Source organism: Lithobates pipiens, unplaced genomic scaffold (assembly GCF_037356315.1).
Source record: "Lithobates pipiens isolate NorthernLeopardFrog02 unplaced genomic scaffold, aLitPip1_a1.2 Scaffold_3, whole genome shotgun sequence".
In the NCBI taxonomy this organism is placed as follows: domain Eukaryota; kingdom Metazoa; phylum Chordata; class Amphibia; order Anura; family Ranidae; genus Lithobates; species Lithobates pipiens.
This window is the reverse complement of record NW_027507790.1, coordinates 84,530,289-84,552,199: the sequence shown is the minus strand read 5'-3', so window position 1 is coordinate 84,552,199 and position 21,911 is coordinate 84,530,289. Positions and strand designations below refer to the sequence as shown.

At 46.2% G+C, this 21,911-nt stretch overlaps 1 protein-coding gene across 3 annotated transcripts in view; it reads right to left on the bottom strand.

The window, feature by feature from the left end:
- Positions 1-21,911, bottom strand: part of CAMKK2 (calcium/calmodulin dependent protein kinase kinase 2) — a 190,314-nt gene that overhangs the window by 77,698 nt on the left and 90,705 nt on the right. For all 3 annotated transcript variants that reach the window (XM_077461985.1, XM_077461983.1, XM_077461984.1), the window contains exon 7: positions 3,261-3,297. In XM_077461985.1, the coding sequence (XP_077318111.1) occupies positions 3,261-3,297 (37 nt within the window). The remainder of the gene's footprint in view (positions 1-3,260; positions 3,298-21,911) is intronic.

Here is a 21,911-nt window from a genome sequence, read left to right as displayed (position 1 = left end):
AACACTCTCGCTTCCATGGAGTCCAGCAGTAGGCCTAGGTGCTCCAAGTGCTGAGTCGGTATGAGCACCGACTTATTTTAAGTTCAACAGCCACCCAAATTCCTGCAGGGCTTGCATGGTGATCGCCACATCCTCCTCTAATTCTGAGGCGGAAGATGCTCTCAGGAGCAGACTGCCTGGATAACCTACGATCGCGATCCCTAGTTGTCACAACAATGCCAAAATTGGAGCCAATACCTTGGTAAAGAATCGGGGAGCTGATGCCAATCCAAAAGGGAGAGCATCAAACTGCTAGTGGGCTTCCCCAACTGCAAATCACAGAAACCTCCTGATGCCGGAGGCATATGGGTATGTGTAGGTACGCATTCTGGATGTCCAAAGACGCCAGGGAGTGCCCTTGATGGAGTGCAGTGACCACTGAGTGAACTGATTCCATTCTGAACCTCTGTACTTTTACAAAGCAATTGAGGGTTTCAGGTCCAAGATTGTACGTACCCCTTCCTTTTTGGGGACTACAAACAGATTGGAGTAGAACCCCTGGAACCTTTCCGACTCTGGAAAAGGCACTATCACCCCGCAACTTAGCTGGAGGGGAAGAATCTGTTTGGTGGCCAAGAGAGGAACTCTATCTTGTAGCCAGAGGAAATCAGTTCGAAAACCCATTGGTCAGATAGCAGAGAGGCCCACCGGGCTGCAAACTCCCGAAGGCGACCCCCCCCTTCATGTGGTAGCACTTTTGTTCGCAGGCTTGTTAGGCTTGCGGTTCCAGGGACGCTTTTGTCCCTCAGAGGTCGTCCTGTCGGACTGGGAGCGTTTAGTCGAAGTCCCGGATGGCCGAAAAAGCCTCTTTTGAGCAGAAAATTAGGGCTCTTGCCTGCGGCGTGGCTCCTTAGTCTTCGTGGCCTGTGGGAGCAAGGTACGCTTCCCACCTGTGACATTTTTAATAATGTCATCCAACAAGGCTCCAAAGAGCCACTCACCAAGGAAGGGTAGATCGGTCAAGGCTTTTTTAGATACCTGGTCCGCAGACTAGCATTTTGGCCAAATCAGGCGCCTCAGCACCACTGCTGACACTGAAACCCTGGATAGCAAGGGAAGTGTATCCAGGGCCGCGTCACAAACGTACTTAAGGTCGTGCACTAACTGGTCTGCTGGTTCCAAGCAGACGGGATTAGCCTGCTGCTTCTCCAATTTGCTGGTCATATGTGTGCTCCGGAGCACTGCACTCACCGGCCGCCCCTGGAGCCTGAGGGGCATGTTGTGGCCGACCCAGCGCGTAGCTATGGTCTGCACACGTTCGATGGCCAGGCTGGGGAGACTACAAGGTTAAGGGTATCCAGCCTGTCACCCAGCTGGCTGTTAATAGTATTATTATTATACAAGATTTATATAGCGCCAACAGTTTACGCAGCACTTTACAATGTATGGGGGGGAAACAACACAATTACAGTACAATTCAATACAAAAGTACAGGAGGGCCTTGTATAGTAGATCACAGGATCCAAAAATCTTGCGCAAAAGGCAAACTTCCGCAAAAAAATCCCAGGACCGATGGTCCCACAGGGTTCCTAAGTCCATCTCTTTCACTAGGCAGAAAAAAAACGGAGCTGCAGGAAGCAGTCTGGGGGGTTGTTACTGGAGGGACCGCCCCCTGGGCGGAACTGTAAAGTTTGGTTTTTTCACATGTATAACATGTTCTGCCTAGTCCTCTCCTGAAGGCAGCGTAACAACCCTATGGTCAAGAATAATGGAGCTGTGTCAGTCAGTGAACGAAAGAGACATGTGCATTGCTTAAGAGGCAACTTTAAGTTTCGGTATGCAACATTTTTCCTTGTTGTGAAATAAGTCTTCCTCTGTGGTCAATTGCTAAAATTCAAATACTTGTTGCATTCTGTCTGTTCAAAAGCCTATATTGTATTTCGTTATTGACTTGTATACACAGGCTCAAAATAGGCTCTTTTTTATTTTATTTTTTACAGATCTGCATTCAAGCCCTTTTATAGACAGTGGGGTTAATATATTTAAGGAAAACAGACTGCAATCTGCAAGTGCATTTGCTCCACGGCTTAGTAAATGAGGGAAAGCTCTGCTGACTTCCATCATCTAATCATGTACAAGCAAAAATTTTGTTTATTTAATTTTCCTTGCATTTGATAGGGTGTTTTTTGCAGCGTGAAGCTTTATCGCATTCACTAAACTCTGGAGCAACTGCACTGTTCCAATCATTGCCACATCTGTTGTTCTATCAATGGTGTACAATGCAACAGAATTCTAGTAGCATTATGTAATGTTGGAGAAAACATCTTCCACTAATATATTTTTATAAACAAGCTATGCAGAGCGGTTAGAATCAGCATGCCTGTGAATATTACACTGCATATGCCAGATACAGTATACACACTGTGCTGGTCTCAAAACTACCTACAAGAGGGGTCACTAATGACTATCTCCAGACTAGAGTAGGTATAATTATCACATTTGTGGTGCCACTGATTAGGAATCTTTTGATCATTTCAGGTCACAGCAGACCAATAGAAGCTGATACTAATTTGCCCTTTTGTTTATTTTCTCATAAATCCAGGTAACTATGAGTGAGGTTGTAGTGCTCTATAAGGCCGCGTACACACGGGCGGATTGTCTGCCCAACTAAGTTCGTCAGACAATCCGACAGACAGTCCGTCCAAATTTTGAATGAACGGACTTGACCACACACGATGAACAGACAGTCCGCTGAAAACTTGCGCGATGACGTGTACAGCACGTACGACGGGACTAGAAAAACGACGTTCAATACACTGCAATGCAACCTTCGGCCGTGTAAATCCTTTCTGAGCATGCGCCATACTTAGTCCGTCCAACTTGCCTACACACGAGCGGACTGTCCGCTGAAACCAAGTTTGGACGGACAAAACCAAGTTTGGACGGACAAAATTACGGAAATTCCGAAAGACTAAGTCCGTCAGATTGTCCGCTGAAAAAGTCCGCTGAAGCCCACACACGAGCGGATTGTCCGCTGAAACACGGTTCAGCGGACTAAGTTGGGCAGACAATCCGCCCGTGTGTACGCGGCCTAAGTGGTATTTAGCCTTTTGTGTTTGTTTTTGGTTGTGTAGTGCCTCATTGTAAACCTTGAGCCAGGGTATGCCCAATAGGCTCTGTTTTTTTGTATTTTTATGCTTTAAAATACTAATAAAAAGAAATGTAGAAAAAAATAAATAAAAAATAAATGCAGTTTGAAAAAAAAAAAAAAGATTCTGTACCCATGTATAGATGGTCCTCGCTGGGGTCATCCAGTACCTAACAAAAAAAGAGAAAGAGAGATGAGATGGCTGCAGAGGATAAACGGTGTATATATCTAGATAGATAGATATAGATATATATATATATAGAAAGATATTTTATATATATATATATATATATATATATATATATATATATATATATATATATATATATATATATATATATATATAGAGATAGATAGATATATATATATATAGAGATAGATAGATAAATAGATAAAAGTAGTAATAAACCCACAACGTTTTTTTTTAGCAATCCTGCTCCTTTAAATTTTCTAGTCATGGCACCATGACTCACATTTGGAGCACTTGCCCTCTTATAACTCCTTTCTGGGACAAAAACACCTCTACTATGATTTCGTTGGGAACAAAATTGTTAATTCTCCTCTCATTACTGTGCTTTCCATGATACCTATAAACAAAATAAAAAAATTCTTCTCTGACACTCCTTTACTTCGGCACGTACTGTTATTGCCAGGGCATGGCGAAAACCGCTACCCCGTCCTTTGTGGATTGGGTCCGTGAAATGGACTCTATTCATCTAGTCTTATATAAGTTTGTCTGGTTATAACCAAATAACTATTATGTAAAAATCCTTGGGAGGGATTCACTATTTTTTTTGATGTTGACAACACTCCCCCGATGAATATCCTTCAAGGTCTTCTATGTTGCTGATATAGGCATTCTGTTGCAACTTCACTCCATGCAAATGTTGGATGATCACTTACGTCCCCCACACTAAGGTGGATATGCTCCCTTGTTTTCTACCTATCAAGAAATCACCAAGCTGTACTCTTATTTGCCTTATGTACTTGTATACATGACTTACTGTTACATATGCTGTACTGAAATCAGATCTTATCTTGAACCTCTTGACCTTTCTGGGTTTTTTCATAGATTATTTGCGCACAAATAAAAACCAATAAACAAAGATAAAATGTTCTAGTCACTATGGTTGAAAACAAACATTGATTTGACCCCCACTACCCATTAGAAAATCGAATGAACATTTTTTTAAATCTACCAATGTATGGCCAGCTTTACATCTGAACAGCCTTTTCTAAAAGCCAAAATATGCCTTTAATGCACAATGTCCCTTTTTGTGATGCAGTTCCCTTGAATCCCTTAGTAGCACCCAAGTTAACTCAAATTGCACCTTTTTAGGTTGCCTTTATTTTAGATATTCAAATACATTCTGCACAAGTGACCTTAAAGCGGAGGTCCACCCTAAAGTGGACCTTCCGCTCATTGGAATCCTCCCCCCCTCCGGTGCCACAATTGGCACCTTTCAGGGGGGAGGGGGGTGCAGGTACCTGTACAGTACAGGTATCTGCACCCACTTCCTGAATAGCTCTCTGCGGAAAGGGGCGTAGATTACGCCCCTTTCCGAAAGTCCCCCGCTGCCTGCTGGGAAACACACAGATCCCAGAGGCAGCGGGTCCATCCTCATTGCGCAGCGCGACTCGCGCATGCGCAGTAGGGAACCGGGAAACTTCCTGATTCCCATACCCAAGATGGCGGCGGCAGCACCCGAGAGATGATCGAGAGATCGGCTTCGGGTGCCGACATCGCGGGCGCGCTGGACAGGTAAGTGTCACTATTTTAAAAGTTAGCAGCTGCAGTATTTGTAGCTGCTGGCTTTTTAAAAAAAAAAAAAAAACGCGCACTCCCGGCGGACTCCCGCTTTAATGGTTTAAGCTAAATTCCAGACAAACAGCAAAATATACATGAAATAAATATATAGTAGCAGTTTTATCATCCAGTTCTGAGATTTAAACATCTTTGCTACACAACACAGCCCAGTCTGTTAGGGCAAGCGACCTGATTGTTCTCTGCTGAGTTTACCTGTGATTGGACAGTATACAAGAAGCAGCACAATGAATAGCTCATTTTTCTTTCACTCTACTCTCTCCTATCATCACTTTCTTTGTTAGCACAGGAGAGCTAGATAAGAACTGATTGACTCCCTGTGCTCCTTTTTCCTGTTCCAGTCTGAGCTCTGCTATACAGGGGATTTTAACGAGAGTGATGGCAAGTCCTTTTTCAACCATTTACATTTGCCTGGAGTTCGGCTTTAGAAAAATACAACAATATTAAATAAGACTGTCATAACTTAATGACCCCCTGACTCCTTTTGAATGAATAATATTAGAGGGCTGCTCCCAAAAGGGCATAATTTCAGATCTATACAATTCTGAATACCTATCCAATTCAAGCCTGTGGTAAGCACTCACATATGCTCAAGTGGGAAAGCATTCTGGGTGAAGAACTCTCCTTAGAAGCATGGCGGTGGTCTGGTCTCAGGCATCCAAGAGCTCCCCCTGCACCCTTTATAAAGAAAACTCCTACAAAATACTCTACTTTTGGTACCTGATGTCCTCCATGCTACTTATCTCACAAGTTCTGATTGCTCTGGGAGATGCCACCATGATAAAGTCACACTGGGGGTTACTTTGCGAAAGGCAAATCCACTTTGCACTGCAAGTGCACTTGGAAGAGCAGTCGCTGTAAATCTAAAGCCGCGTACACACGTAGCCGTCTGTCCGACGTACTTAGTCTGGCGGACGTCCGCCAGACTGTCCGTCGGAATTTCCGAACGGGCTACTTGCCCACACACGGCACTTTTTCAGGGGACTAATACGGCGCACTAAGTCCGCCGTACTATCCGCCGTACTTTCGAAATGAACGGACTCGCCCACACACGCGGAGGAAAGTCCGCTCATTTCGAGCGCGTCTCCAGGTAGGCGGGGCCCGCGAAGGAGACGTCGCTGGCCCCACTGCCTGGTATGGACTTAAAGGGGAACCCCAACGCCGAAAAAAATCGGCGTGGGGGTCCCCCAAGGTCCACAACAGACCCTTGTCCGAGCACGCTACCCGGCCGGCCAGGAAAGGGGGCGAGCGAGCGCCCCCCCTCCTGAGCCGTACCAGGCCGCGTGCCCTCAACATGGGGGGTGCCTTGGGGAAGGGGGGCCGCGCGGCCCCCCCACCCCAAAGCACCTTGTCCCCATGTTGATGAGGACAAGGGCCTCTTCCCGACAACCCTGGCCGTTGGTTGTCGGGGTCTGCGGGCGGGGGGCTTATCGGAATCCGGGAGCCCCCTTTAATAAGGGGGCCCCCGGATACCGGCCCCCCACCCTATGTGAATGAGTATGGGGTACAATGTACCCCTACCCATTCACCTGTAAAATAAAAGTACAAAAAAAAACACAACACACAAGATAAAATACTTTATTGCACAGCTCCGGGGGTCTTCCGTCTTCGAGGGTCTTCTCGCCGGACTCCTCTGCTATCTTCTTGTAGCTCTTTTGCTAGCGGAGGAGTCCGGCTTTCTTCCTCGCCGCCGGCCTCTTCTCCCGACTTCGGGGGTCTTGTCCCCCTCTTCGGTTCTTCTGCCGCGCCTTCTTATAGCTCTTTTACAGGCGGTGGCTCGGTCTTCTGTCGCCGCCGCCGCCTTCTGTTCTTCTTCTTCTTCTTCTCCTGGAGATGTTGACTCGACGCTCTCTCCGGCCACAATGCCAGGGACGCGCTGCGCGGCCACTTATATAGGGACAAGGGGCGGTGTCACATGGCTTTATGTCACATGGGTTGGTGTCACATGGTGACCCCGCCCCTTATGATGTCACAGTCCCCATGTGACATCAACCCATGTGACCAACCCATGTGACAAAGCCATGTGACACCGCCCCTTGTCCCTATATAAGTGGCAGCGCAGGGCGTCCCTGGCATTGCGGCCAGAGAGATCGTCGAGTCAACATCTCCAGGAGAAGAAGAAGAACGGAAGGCGGCGGCGACAGAAGACCGGGCCACCGCCTGTAAAAGAGCTATAAGAAGGCGCGGTGGCCCGGCAGAAGAACCGAAGAGGGGGACAAGACCCCCGAAGTCGGGAGAAGAGGCCGGCGGCGAGGAAGAAAGCCGGACTCCTCCGCTAGCAAAAGAGCTACAAGAAGATAGCGGAGGAGTCTGGCGAGAAGACCCCCGAAGACGGAAGACCCCCGGAGCTGTGCAATAAAGTATTTTATCTTGTGTGTTGTGTTTATTTTTGTACTTTTATTTTACAGGTGAATGGGTAGGGGTACATTGTACCCCATACTCATTCACATAGGGTGGGGGGCCGGTATCCTGGGGCCCCCTTATTAAAGGGGGCTCCCGGATTCCGATAAGCCCCCCGCCCACAGACCCCAACAACCAACGGCCAGGGTTGTCGGGAAGAGGCCCTTGTCCTCATCAACATGGGGACAAGATGCTTTGGGGTGGGGGGGGGCGCGCGGCCCCCCCTTCCCCAAGGCACCCCCCATGTTGAGGGCACGCGGCCTGGTACGGCTCAGGAGGGGGGGGCGCTCGCTCGCCCCCCTTTCCTGGCCGGCCGTGTAGCGTGTTCGGACAAGGGTCTGTTGTGGACTTTGGGGGACCCCTACGCCGATTTTTTCGCCTTTAAGTCCATACCAGGCGGTGGGGCCAGCGACGTCTCCTTCGCGGGCCCCGCCTACCTGGAGACCCGCTCGAAATGAGCGGACTTTTCTCCGGGCGGGAAAAGTCCGCTCATTTCAAAAGTACGGCGGACTGGCACACACACGGCCGGATTGTCCGCCGAAGTGCGAGTACGGCGGGCAGATTGGTGTGCAACATGGCATTCTAAGTCCACCGTACTTTCGGGTCAAAAAAGTATGCCGGAGGCTACACACGGGGGGATTGTTTGGCGGACTTGAGTTTGCCGGACTTTTCCACCGGATTGTTTGATCGTGTGTACGCGGCATAAGGGATAGATCTGAAATGAGTGGAAGCTCTGCTGATTTTATCATCCAATCATGTGCAAGCTAAAATGCTGTTTTTTTATTTTCCTTGGATGTCCCCCTCGGATCTACAGCGACTTTACTTCCAAGTGCATTTGCAGTGTAAATTGGATTTTCCTTTAGTAAATAACCCCCACTATATCAAGTTTATTGGAATCACCAATCATCTTGTTTACATGTGTACCACACTATGTGCTTGCATTGTCCTTTCTGAAATAATATACCCTATGTCTGTACCGTATATACTCGAGTATAGGCCGACCCGAGTATAAGCCGAGGCCCCCAATTTTCCCCCAAAAAACTGGGAAACCTATTGACTCGTGTATAAGCCGAGGGTGAGATATGCCTGTCCATCCCTGTGTGTGTCCGTCCATCCCTCTGTGTCCGTCCATCCCTGTGTGTCCGTCCATCCCTGTGTGTGTGTCCATCCATCCATCCCTGTGTGTGTGTCCATCCATCCATCCCTGTGTGTGTGTCCATCCATCCATCCCTGTGTGTGTGTGCGTCCATCCATCCATCCATCCCTGTGTGTGTGTGTGTCCATCCATCCATCCATCCCTGTGTGTGTGTGTGTGTCCATCCATCCATCCATCCCTGTGTGTGTGTGTCCATCCATCCATCCATCCCTGTGTGTGTGTGTGTGTGTCCATCCATCCATCCCTGTGTGTGTGTCCATCCATCCATCCGTGTGTGTGTGTGTGTGTGTGTGTGTGTGTGTGTCCGTGCAGCCTTGTGTGTCCAGCCTACCTGTCCCGAGCCTCCGTCCGGTCCCGTCCCGAGCCTCCGTGTCGTCCCGTCCCGAGCCTCCGTGTCGTCCCGTCCCGAGCCTCCGTGTCGTCCCGTCCCGAGCCTCCGTGTCGTCCCGTCCCGAGCCTCCGTGTCGTCCCATGCCAGGATCGCCGCTCTTCGTCGGCGCCCTGGCGGCCATTCCCCTGTTCAAAAGCCCCGCCTCCGCCTGTGATAGGCGGAACACTCAATTTCCCAGCAGTCAGTGTTCCGCCTATCACGGACATCGGCTCATCCGAGGATGAGCCGATGTCCGTGATAGGCGGAACACTGACTGCTGGGAAATTGAGTGTTCCGCCTATCACAGGCGGAGGCGGAGGCGCGGCTTTTGAAAGGTAGAATGGCCGCTGTCTGTCTGCTCGACACGCTGTTCGGGCAGTCAGACAGCGGTGACTCGAGTATAAGCCGAGGGGGGCACTTTCAGCCTCAAAAAAGAGGCTGAAAATCTCGGCTTATACTCGAGTATATACGGTACTTCTTTTCTGTAATCTTTGATAAAAAAAAGTTACTGATAAAACAAACTAAAAAAAATTGTCATAACTTAAAATTATGACATATGTCAGCTATAAATACTATATACATATACTTCTAGTATGTGTTGTAAACATTTATGAAAAAAAAAATTCTTTATCTCTGCTAAACACTTTAAAAATATATAATGGTTGTGCTTAGGGTTTCAACAATGTCTTTCTGATGAATCAAAATAGAATGTACTGTTAGTCATTCCACGCACTTGTCAAATCCAGTAACAATGAAAAAATAAATGTCATGTGAATCATTATAAGGACGGCTCAGCCATTCAGCAATACTGTATTATACCAGGACAGTCTGTTCTTGGAGTTCCTTGTAATCACTTGTTTGTATTGTTTTCCAACTCTGCAGCCGGGTATGTAGCCTGTGTGTGAGAATGTAATATACGTAATATATCTGGCTTCTTGTAGTCATATGAGTAGCAGCTGACACATCCTTAGCTGTGTGTTGGATGTATCTTTTATCAGTAAATGGAAATGTTTATACAAGGGTGAATTAGCCCCAGCCAGGAAAACATTCTCATAAATGTAAAAGATACTGGGCAGCACACTTTAGTATATGTATTGGGGCTATAGGTTGGGCTGCATATTATAAAAAATAAAACGAAACCTTGAAATTTATACAGGAACAAAACTTTCTTGCTCAGCTTATTTCAGCTTTATTCTTAGCTTTGTTATAGTGCACCATCCCACCCCACTCCCATATTTATTGCATACTAATTATAATGTGTTCCAAAACACATCTACTGCAAGCATGCTCCTCACATCCAGAAAGCACGATGTATGAAAGGGTCCATACAAATAATTTTTCAAAGCAACAGTCAGATTCAAGCATACCTTGAAAATCTGAATTTGACTTATGATGCATCAAGTGGAGAAGGAACTACTTTAACACTTTACCAGCCAAAAAAACAGGTACTTTACAAGCGTTGGGAGGTCATCCCTATTCATATCCAGGGGGTGTTTTTTTTGTGTGTTTTTTAGCTGAATTCCAGGTAAATGAAAGGATTACCCTTTTGCCATGTGGCTTCACTGGTACTACGGTACCATTAAAAAGTACTTTTACACACCTTAACTTTGACTCCTCTTCTCCATGCGACCGGTTCCCAGAAGCTGCTTCTCTTTAGCATTCTGTCTGCTGTTTGCACTCTAACATAATATAGGAAAAGCAATCCTGCATTGTAATTGAGGATGCTGAGGGCCTACCCCCAACCTGGAGGAAAGAGGAGGGAGCTAACTGCTGGGGAGCAGGGGATAAGGTAAACAAATGTGTTTATCAAATGGTAGCAAAAGTAAGCATTAAACTCTTGCAGTGTTGGCACCCCCACTGTAAGGCCCCTTTCACACCGGGGCAGTGCGTGCGCCGGCGGTAGAACGGCGATATTTTTTTTTTACTTTACAGTCGTTTTAGCGGCGCTATTCGGCTGCTAGCGGGGTGGTTTTAACCCTCGCTAGCCTCCAAAAAAAGGTTAAAACTGCCACTGCAGTGGCGCTTTGCCGGTGGTAAAGCCGTGCTGCCCCAATGATTTCAATGGGCAGGAGCAGTGAAGGAGCAGTGTATACACCGCTCCAAAGATGCTGCTTGCAGGAGTTTTTATAACGTCCTGCAAGCGCACCGCTCCAGTGTGAAAACCCTCAGGCTTTCACGCTGGAGATACAGGAGAGGCTCTTTACAGGCTCTACGCAGGCGCGATTTTTAGCGCTATAGCGCCTGCAAAGCGCCCCAGTGTGAAAGGGTTCTAAAAGATAGGTTTATCTCCGAAGTTTAGCTTTAATTGTCATTAATCTTATCTGTTGGATAGGAGGTTTTCTTTAATCGTTATTATTAAACTATAAATCTCCATAATGAAAAAAAGACAAAATTGCATTGTACTTTTTCCTGCATTATAACTGAAAATAACACCCCAAACCTCTGCACACAAAACTGGGAGGCTTCCCCCTGTACGGTCTTGCCTTGTCCTGGGGTATGGGCAATTAGGTAAGACTCTGTTCTTGTTATGTACTGTAAAACTGTCTCCCCAATTTTCTTTTCAATTGCTTGTGATTTATGATCACTTTTTTATACATATATTTCTTATAGATTTATGAGTAATTGATGTATTTTTAGATGTAGGTAATTCCTGAAGAAGCTGAGAAGCGAAACTAGTCGAAATACCTCACCTGCCCCATGAATTTTTGATATATTGGATTTTGTAATGTTTTTTATTGAAATAATCAGTCAGCTTCTAACTTCAGCTTCTTCAGTTAAGCTTTGACAATAAAACCTGGAAGCTGATTGGTTTCTATGCAGAGTTGCACCAGATTTTGCAGTCTCCAGTTTTGGTAAATAACCCCCTAAAAACCAGCGTTCATAAACCTTATCCACTAGGCTGGGTCTAAAAAGATCCAGGCTTCACCCGTCATGGTGGGCATACCCCCAAGGGGTCTTCAGAGTGTGGAAGACATAGAAATGGACCACAGCCCTTGGTTATCAAGGGCGCCCTTGATAACGGCCTATTGGTTGAAATGCGTTGGGGAGGAGCCTGTGCTGACCTCATTACTCCTGCTGAATGTGGCCGGGGCGGGGGTGGTTTTACAAGCAATTGATATCAATGTGAGTAGTAGCACAATAATTTGGCTCAATAAATCTATTGAATATTCGCTTATCTTTTACATGTGATTAATGTACATGGTGGAGTGGCTTCCCATACGACTCCAAAGCTGCGGATGGATAATTGCTGTTAAACATGCTCATATGAGACCACCTATAATTTGGGGTCCCATTATTCAGTAAGAGGCTGCAACAGTTGGTGGTGGTATATATTCACTTGGTTGCACATCTACATTCACAAACAGAAAGCATTTGGCATCATTTGGAATGGTGGTGGTACCCTCCTTCACTCATTTATTAATCCATTTTGGACATTTACATTATTGGTGGTGAATGATTATTTTGTCTATATTTATCGATTGGAAGAGGAAGACTTATTAGAGACACCTATGCAATAGTCATGTTACCCATATATACAGTGCCTTGCAAAAGTATTCAACCCCCTTGGCTTTTTACCAATTTTGTTAAATTACAGCCTTTAGTTCAATGTTTGTTTTAATCTGAATTATATGTGATGGATCAGAACACAATAGTCTAAGTTGGTGAAGTAAAATTAGAAAGATATATACATAAAACTATTTTTCAGAAATTAAAATGGATAATTGGCATGTGTGTATGTATTCACCTGCTTTGTTATGAAGCCCATAAAAAGCTCTGGTGCAATCAATGACCTTCAGAAGTCACATAATTAGTGAAATGATGTCCACCTGCATGCAATCTAAGTGTCACATGATCTGTCATTACATATACACACCTTTTTGAAAGGCCCTAGAGGCTGAAACACCTAAACAAGAGGCTCCATTAACCAAACACTACCATGAAGACCAAGAAACTCTCCAAACAAGTAAGGGACAATGTTGTTGAGAAGTACAAGTCAGTGTTAGGTTATAAAAAAATATCCAAAACTTTGATGATCCCTAGGAGCACCATCAAATCTATCATAACTAAATTGAAAGAACATGGCACAACAGCAAACCTGCCAAGAGACAGCCACACACCAAAACTTCACGTACCGGACAAGGAGGGCATTAATCAGAGAGGTAGCACAGAGACCTAAGGTAACCGTGGAGGAGCTGCAGAGTTCCACAGAAGAGACTGGAGTATCTGTACATAGGACAACAATACGCCTCATAGGGTTGAGCTTTATGGCAGAGTGGCCAGAAGAAAAACAAACTGGCAAGTTTTCAGTTTGCAAAAAGGAATGTGGGAGACTCCCAAAGTGCATGGAGGAAGGTATCTGATAAGACTAAAATGTAACTTTTTGGCCAAAGAAAAAGCTATGTCTGGTGCAAACTCAAAACATCACTTCACCCAAAGAACACCATCCCATCCCCCACTCAGCAGTCAGGACTGGGAAACTGGTAAGAGTTGAGGGAAAGATGGATGGTGCTAAATACAGGGATATTCTTGAGCAAATCCTGTACCACACTGTGTGTGATTTGAGGCTAGGTTGGAGGTTCACCTTCAAGGAGGACAATGACCGCAAACACTGCTAAAGAAACACTTGAGTGGTTTAAGGGGAAACATGTAAATGTTTTGGAATGGCCTAGTCAAAACCCAGACCTCAATCCAATAGAAAATCTGTGGTCAGACTTAAAGATTTCTGTTCACAAGCACAAACCATCCAACCTGAAGGAGCTGGAGTGGTTTTGCAAGGAGGAATGGGCAAAAATATCAGTGGTAAGATGTGGCAAACTCATAGAGACTTATCAAAAGCGGCTTGGAGCTGTGATTACCGCAAAAGGTGGCTCTACATTAAAGTATTGACTTTAGGGGGGTTAATAGTTATGCACATTGGCTTTTTCTGTTATTTTGTCCTATTTGTTGTTTGCTTCACAATAAAAAACAAATCTTCAAAGTTGTGGGCATGTTCTGTAAATTAAATGATGCAAATCCTCAAACAATCCAAGTTAATTCCAGGTTGTGAGGCAACAAAACACCAAGGGGGTTAATACTTTTGCAACGTAATGTATTGAAGGGATATTGGTTTGAAGCTTGTATTATCACTTGTATACACTGTATAACTTTTTATTAGGAATGCACTGAAATTGGCCTTTTCGGCAGTTTGCCGAAAGAAAAAAACGGCCGATAATGTAGCCAAAAATGGGGTGGGGGCTTCCTATAGCGTAGAAGAGAGGAGAGCCGCCGCTGACTGTTTGATTTAAGAGCAGGCGGCACTACTGGAGACACTGACTGCAATGGGGACACTGGCTGCACTACCAGGGACATTGACAGCAATGGAGACACTGGCTGCAATGGAGACACAGGCTGCACTAATGGGGACACTGGCTGCACTACTGGGGACTCTGGCTGAAATGGGGACACAGGCTGCACTACTGGGGACACTGGCTGCACTACCGGGGACATTGACAGCAATGGAGTTACTGGCTGCAATGGGGACACAGGCTGGCTGCACTAGGGACACAGGCTTCACTAATGGGGACACTGGCTGAAATGGGGACACAGGCTGACCTACTGGGGACACTGGCTGCAATGGGGACACTGGCTGCACTACAGGGCACATTGGCTGCAATGGGGACAGTGACTGCAATGGGGACACTGGCTGGCTGCACTGGGGATACGGGCTGCACTACTGGGGACACTGGCTACAATGGGGACACTGGCTGCACTAGTGGGGACATTGGCTGCAATGGGGACACTGGCTGGCTGCACTACTGGGGACACTGGCTGGCTGCACCAGGGACACAGGCTGCATTACTGGGGACACTGGCTGCAATGGAGACACAGGCTGGCTGCACTGGGGACACTGGCTGGCTGCACTGGGATGAATGTCAAGTGCATAAATGTGGCCTTTGTTGTTACTTAGAGCCAAAATGTTGATCTTGGCCAAACTGCAGGAAAGAAAGTATTTGCCCTATAGTGAAGGCTCTTCGACTCACATTAAGCAAATCAGCATCATAGGAATAACACTGGGGCATGGTGCAGGACCCTAAAGGGAGGATCCCAGGGGTCTTGCTCTGGGAGGACCGGATAATTAGGCGAGTATATCTCGGCTCTCTGAACCTCAAGACCAGGGGTAGGGAACCTTTTTGCCTGGAGCCATGAACGCCACAGATTTTAAAATGTAATTCCGTGAGAGCCATACAATATGTTTAAAACTAAATACAAGTAAATGTGTGCATTTTATGTAAGACCAACACTTTTAAAGTACAGTAAGTCTCTGAATTAAACAATCAGGTGTTCTTTATTAAGAGATAAATCACAGAACAAAGAAATATGGTAAAGTTGCCGAACATGACATGACCGCTGAATTCTTTTTAATAACGTTATGCTGTTGCTAACCAATGATGAATAAAGTACTTAACATTAATGCGACTTCTGGTGCTGCATGGTTTTGCTGATGGCTTTGTAGTCTGGTTGATATGTGGTGAGGTTAAGCTTCATGCAGGCATTGAGACTTCCATCCGTTAAACGTGATCGTAGGTTGGTCTTAATATTCTTTAGATGTGAGAAAGACTGCTCACATGCGTACGTAGAGCCAAACATTGTCAGTACAGCAATACTCACACACTGCAGTGTGTGGTATGTGACGGGAAGCGCGTTCCAAGTTTTTACAATCAGCTGGTCCGCAGGTTGAAGTTTTTTCATTTCTGTCCACTTGTGTTTGCTCGCCAACTCTGCTTGCTATCGTGCAAGTCTTTCCAAATCTTCATTCAGTGACTTGAACTTATCCACCCACATGTCTGAGGCCTTCAGGTCAGCAGTTTGTAGCTCAAAATCTCTGACGGAGACACCGGGGATGTAACTCAGGTCGGCGCTGTCAACTGCACACTCGTGTGGATGAGTGATGAACTTAAAAAAACGAGTGCGCTCAAGAAATTCTCCAAAGCGTGCTTTGAATGACTGCAGGAGATTAGATGTGAAGCACGCTAGCTGCTGTGCATGCATCTTTAAATTCTCCCAGTTTTTCAAAGTGTAGTAAACGACCTGTTTCAATGTCAGCAATGAAGAGTTCTAGCTTGTTTTCAAATGCAAACACTGCTTGTTGAAGGGATAAGACTGTATTTCCAACGCCTTGCATTTTCACATTGAGCTGGTTCAGATGTCATGTCCACGAGATAGTAGAACTTCAGGAGCCACTCAGTGTTAGGCCGCGTACACACGCGGGGACTGTCTGCCGAAACTAAGTTCGTCAAACAGTCCGCTCAAACTTTTGAATGAACGAACACGCCCACACACGGCACTTTTTGAGCGGACAAATACGGCAAACTTTGTTCGTCGTACTAAGTCCACGCAACTTTTGAAATGAACGGACTCGCCCACACACGAGGCAACAGTCCGCTCATTTCGAGCGCGTGTGCAGGTAGGCGGGGCCCGCGAAGGAGACGTCGCGGGCCCCGCCGCCTGGTATGGACTTAAAGGGGAACCCCAACGCCGAAAAAAATCGGCGTGGGGTCCCCCCAAAGTCCACAACAGACCCTTGTCCGAGCACGCTACCCGGCCGGCCAGGAAAGGGGGGCGAGCGAGCGCGCCCCCCGTCCCGAGCCGTACCAGGCCGCGTGCCCTCAACATGGGGGTGCCTTGGGGAAGGGGGGGCCGCGCGGCCCCCCCACCCCAAAGCACCTTGTCCCCATGTTGATGAGGACAAGGGCCTCTTCCCGACAACCCTGGCCGTTGGTTGTCGGGGTCTGCGGGCGGGGGGCTTATCGGAATCCGGGAGCCCCCTTTAATAAGGGGGCCCCCGGATACCCCCTTCCCCAAGGCACCCCCCATGTTGAGGGCACGCGGCCTGGTACGGCTCGGGAGGGGGGGCGAGCAAGCCCTTTCCTGGCCGGCCGGGTAGCGTGCTCGGACAAGGGTCTGTTGTGGACTTTGGGGGGACCCCACGCCGATTTTTTTCGGCGTTGGGGTTCCCCTTTAAGTCCATACCAGGCGGCGGGGCCCGCAACGTCTCCTTCGCGGGCCCGCCTACCTGCACACGCGCTCGAAATGAGCAGACTTTCCTCCGAGCGGGAACAGTTTGCTCATTTCGAAAGTGGCCTACACACGGGCGGACTGTCCGCTCAAACCAAGTTTCAGCGGACAGTTTTTCGGAATTTCCGAAAAACTTTGTTCGTCAAACTGTCCGCTGAAACTGTCCGCTGAAGCCCCACACACGAGCGGACTGTCCGCTGAAACACTGTTCAGCGGACAAAGTTGAGCGAACAGTCCGCCCGTGTGTACGCGGCCTTAGTTAACTCGGGATGCTCAACGTTTTTCATTTCAAGAAAAGTCCTGATTTCGCATAGACAAGCCGCAAAACGGCTGAGCACCTTCCCTCTTGACAACCAACGCACATTGCTGTGCAGAAGCAGACCACGATAATTATTCCCAACTTCATCCAGCAGTGTTTTAAACTAGCGATCATTTAAAGCTCGGGCAACAATAAAGTTGACCACCTGAATGACCAGCGATATCACCTCACCAAGCTGCTCGCCACACATCTGAGCACAAAGCGCCTCCTGATGTAGGATGCAGTGAAAACTTAGGATGGGTCTCTTTTCATGTTCACGAAGAAGCGATATGAATCCTCTGTTTTTCCCCACCATGCACGGAGCACCATCAGTACACACTGAAATAAGTTTATCCATTGGTAGATTTTGTTCTTTAGCGAGCTCAGTGAAAGACTTGAATAAATCCTCCCCTCTTGTTGTCCCTTTCATAGGTAAAATAGCAAGACTTTCCTCACGTAGTGTGTCACCGACAGCATACCTTGCAATCACGCTGAACTGGGATAAATGGCTTACGTCTGTTGACTCATCCAAAGTGAGAGAAAAGAATGGTGCTGCATGTATGTCCTTCACTTGTGTTGCCTCAATTTGATTTGCCATCATGATGGTGCGATCGTGGACAGTTCTTGCCGACAGGCATGTCTTTTATCAGTTTGATTATTTTGTCTTTATCTGAAAAGTCGTCAAAAAGTTTATTGGCAACATCAAAACATGAATGCTTTCCGTTTCTCACAATTGCTAAAGCACCAGCAAAGCTAGCCGAATTCCAGTCACCTTGTTGGGTCCAAACATGGAGTTGCTGCTGAGTAGCTTGCATTCTGCACAGTAGCTCTTGACATGCTTTCTTCCTGCTGTCCCCCGCAGGATATTTCGATGCAAATGTAGTATGGAGTTTGTCGAAGTGCCGCTTTATATTGGACCATTTCATCAATGCAATTTTATCATTGCATATTAGACACACTGCATAACCTGCTCTCTCCACAAAGGCGAATTCCTCTGTCCATTCCTGCTGAAAAGTACGATACTTCTCAACTTTTTTTCTTTTAGCCATCTTCTTCGATAAAAGGGGTTTCTGCAATTACCTAGCTGACTACTTGATTTAAAAGGAGGGAAGTCTACTTCCTGACCTCACAATGACACGTGCACGTTACGCATCCCTAAAAAATTAGCTATTGTCCCGGAAGACAGCTGAGATTGGGTCCAGCCACCTGCAACCATGAACATGAGCAGTAGGAAATTAATGGATTAAAATACACGAGAATGTCACTGATTAAAATTTTCATGTTCGATTAATCAATTTTTTTAATCGAATAAATCGTCTAATTTCGATTAATTATAACTGTAATGTTGTCATCTCCTCCACTGTAATATCCGCATCTCCCCCAACTGTAATATCCACGTCATCTCCCCCCACTGTAATATCCACGTCATCTCCCCCCACTGTAATATCCACATCATCTCCCCCCACTGTATTATCCACGTCATCTCCCCCCACTGTAATATCCATGTCATCTCCCCCACTGTAATATACACATCTACCCCCACTGTAATATCCACATCTCCCCCCCCCACTGTAATATCCATGTCATCTCCCCCACTGTAATATCCACGTCATCTCCCCCACTGTAATATCCACGTCATCTCCCCCACTGTAATATCCACATCTCCCCCCACTGTAATATCCAAGTCATCTCCCCCACTGTAATATCAACATCCCCCCACATCTCTCCCACTGTATTATGCACATCTCCCCCACTGTAATAGCCACGTCATCTCCCCCACTGTATTATCCACTTCATCTCCCCCCACTGTAATATCCACGTCTCCCCACTGTAATATCCATGTCATCTCCCCCACTGTAATATCCACATCTCTCCCACTGTAATATCCACTTCTCCCCCACTGTAATATGCACATCTCCACCACTGTAATATGCAATTCTCCCCCACTGTAATATGCAATTCTCCCCCACTGTAATATGCACATCTCCCCCACTGTAATATGCACTTCTCCCTATGCCTGACTCTGCTTGCTTACCACTAGCAGGCAGATCCAGGAGCAGATGAGACGGGCGGTGATGATGACGTCAGCACGTCGCTCACCTAGGCTGCCTCCGGGTGTACCAAGATGGCCACGGCTCCGGAGCTCAATCCACGGATCAGCATACCAAGAGATCCATGGATTGAGAGGCGAGAGCCAGATGTTGCCATCAAAAGAGCCACATCTGGTTCGCGAGCCATAGGTTCCCGACCCCTACTCTAGACCAAAACAAGCGTTTAACCAAAAAAAAAAAAAAAAAAGATTTGCCCTGAATTCAGCTTTATAACCTGGACTTTAACAGCCATGCCATTAAACCCAGTGACTGAAAAGCGAGGTGGTAAATCAGTCCTTGGGAAAGCAGATCCTGATGACCTGGCAGCAGTCTTACAAAGTCAGTGTACCACGCACTGTTGGGCCAATGAGCACCACCAGAATGCCCTCCATCTCAATCCTACAAAGCAGTCAAAGAAGCTTCAGGGTAGAAAAAGCATAGATCAGACTGTACTGAGCCAATGTATCCACTACTTACGTGAGCTAATCCCAGAACCTGCATACAAACCTATCTAGTTGGTTGTTGAATCTGAAGGCAAGGGGGTCCACATCCAGTGGTCTCGACCTTCAACACAAGTCTTAGAACGCGTCTGGGTACCACTTTCATCAGTCCAGACACAATAGCAGGAGACAGGTTTTGCTCTACCTCTTGTTTCTCCCTGATGACTGATGTATGCCACTGTCCAACAGTCTGGTGTCTGTCGTCAGGATCTTCCCCTCACATTAGAGCTAGATCCCAAAGCCACCAAGACAGAGATAGCCTGCTCCTTGGTGTTAAATGAATCGTTTTGTCCAGAGACAAGATCAGTTTGCTCCACTCTGGGAAGTAGAGGTGTACGTTCATGTTGATTAGAGTTTCTGGGCGGACTGACAGTCTTTGAATATCAGTCTGGCAGTTGGTCAGAGAACCAGTACAGTAGTTGCCTTAAGGTGAGAAATTGCTAGAGCCACAGAAGGAATAGACCGCATTGTGAAATATTCCACACAAAGCAGGTAGAAAGAAAAACATTTGGGAGAAGCAAAGATCTGATTAGGCTGCTTCCAGTCATCATACACAAACAACTTAAAAACTAGGAGTGAATGGAATGTTTTTGAAGCCTTTAGGGATCCTGTAGGAAACAAAGCCAGACACAGCACTGGTCAAAGTGACAGGCTGATCTTCCAGCTTCAGAGTGGTGCACACTGTATCAATAAGGCCTGAAACTGTCTCCTTCAAATTAAGAATGATAAACAGCATAATATGACTCCTCAGGGGAAAGCTCATTAGCCATAGACTTGAGCAACTAGGAAATGGAGTCTCTGCAACCAAAGGCTTAGATGGCGCTAAAGCAGGCCATACATTTTACAATTTTCCTAATCAATTTATTAGATTTACCTTCAACTGTGTAGTGCAAGGTTCTGCCTGCATGCATATAAATTGAAAGTGTTTAGGTTTGACCTCATGTTATATGGTTTTGGAAAATCTAAAGGAAAATTGTACAAGATAATTGTATAATGTATACCAGTCTAAGGTTGTAGGCAAATCAGATACTTAGTATGCCATGGAGTACACAGTAGCAAATTTGCAGCCTCTTCACGCAGAGTCAGAAATCAACTGTGTAATCTGGGATATAAATCCTGAAAGACCATAGTTAAGACCTCTTCCAAAAAGGCAGAAGGACCAACAACACCTTAAGAAGTCAGGACTGTGTGACCCAGGACCCTGTGCTTTTAGAAATTATTTTTAAATGTTGTGCTACTACAACCTTTGTTTCTCTGTTTTTAGACACCGTAATGTTTTTTTTTTTGGCTAGCTGGTAAGTGTGATAGGAAATACTTTTCCCATTTGCTCCGTGCAAGCTCTTCCACAGTTATAAATTGGAGTGGTTGCTATTTTTGTTTAGGCTAAGTTAACACTGATGCTATCAGATTTTTATGTGACTTTCAGTGCGATAATGTGATGTTACTTGGATGTGGTTTGCATATTCTATGGGGACAAAATGGTACTGGAATTGAACCAAAAAAACATAGGACCCTTTTACAAAATTGTGCTGCTCTGCATTGATGTGAACAGGCACCATTGAAAACAATGTGATTTCCATTGTCATGTGATTCTGTGCAACTCAAGACGCATTCATAACCAGGCTACAAAACATTGTTTTGATAGTAGGTGAAATGCAGCTAGCAAAGCCAAAAATGAAAGGTTGTCCACAGGCAGCAACTATCTTTTAATGCCCTACAGAGGAATAACATTTGGAATTTAACCAACTGATATGGATCATACCATTTTACCAGTCTTTTAGAAGCCAGCAACAGATACAGAGTAAGCTAGCGGGGGGAGCCTAAGCCTGCGGGAAGTAGGAGAATACCAATTACAGAAAATCACTGGTGAACAATATTTGGAAACAGAAGAGGGTTTCAGCTTTAATTATAGGCCAGTGAAAATGCAAGAACGACAACAGCAATGAACTGGTAAAAGGGTAATATGCTGGCCAAAGATAGATCGAAAATCATCCGGTTCAGCAAGGACTGGCCAAATTTTGCTTCATCTATGGCCAAGCCCGCTGAAGAAAAGTCAATCTAATGATCGGCTTCTCTTGAATGGGAATGTT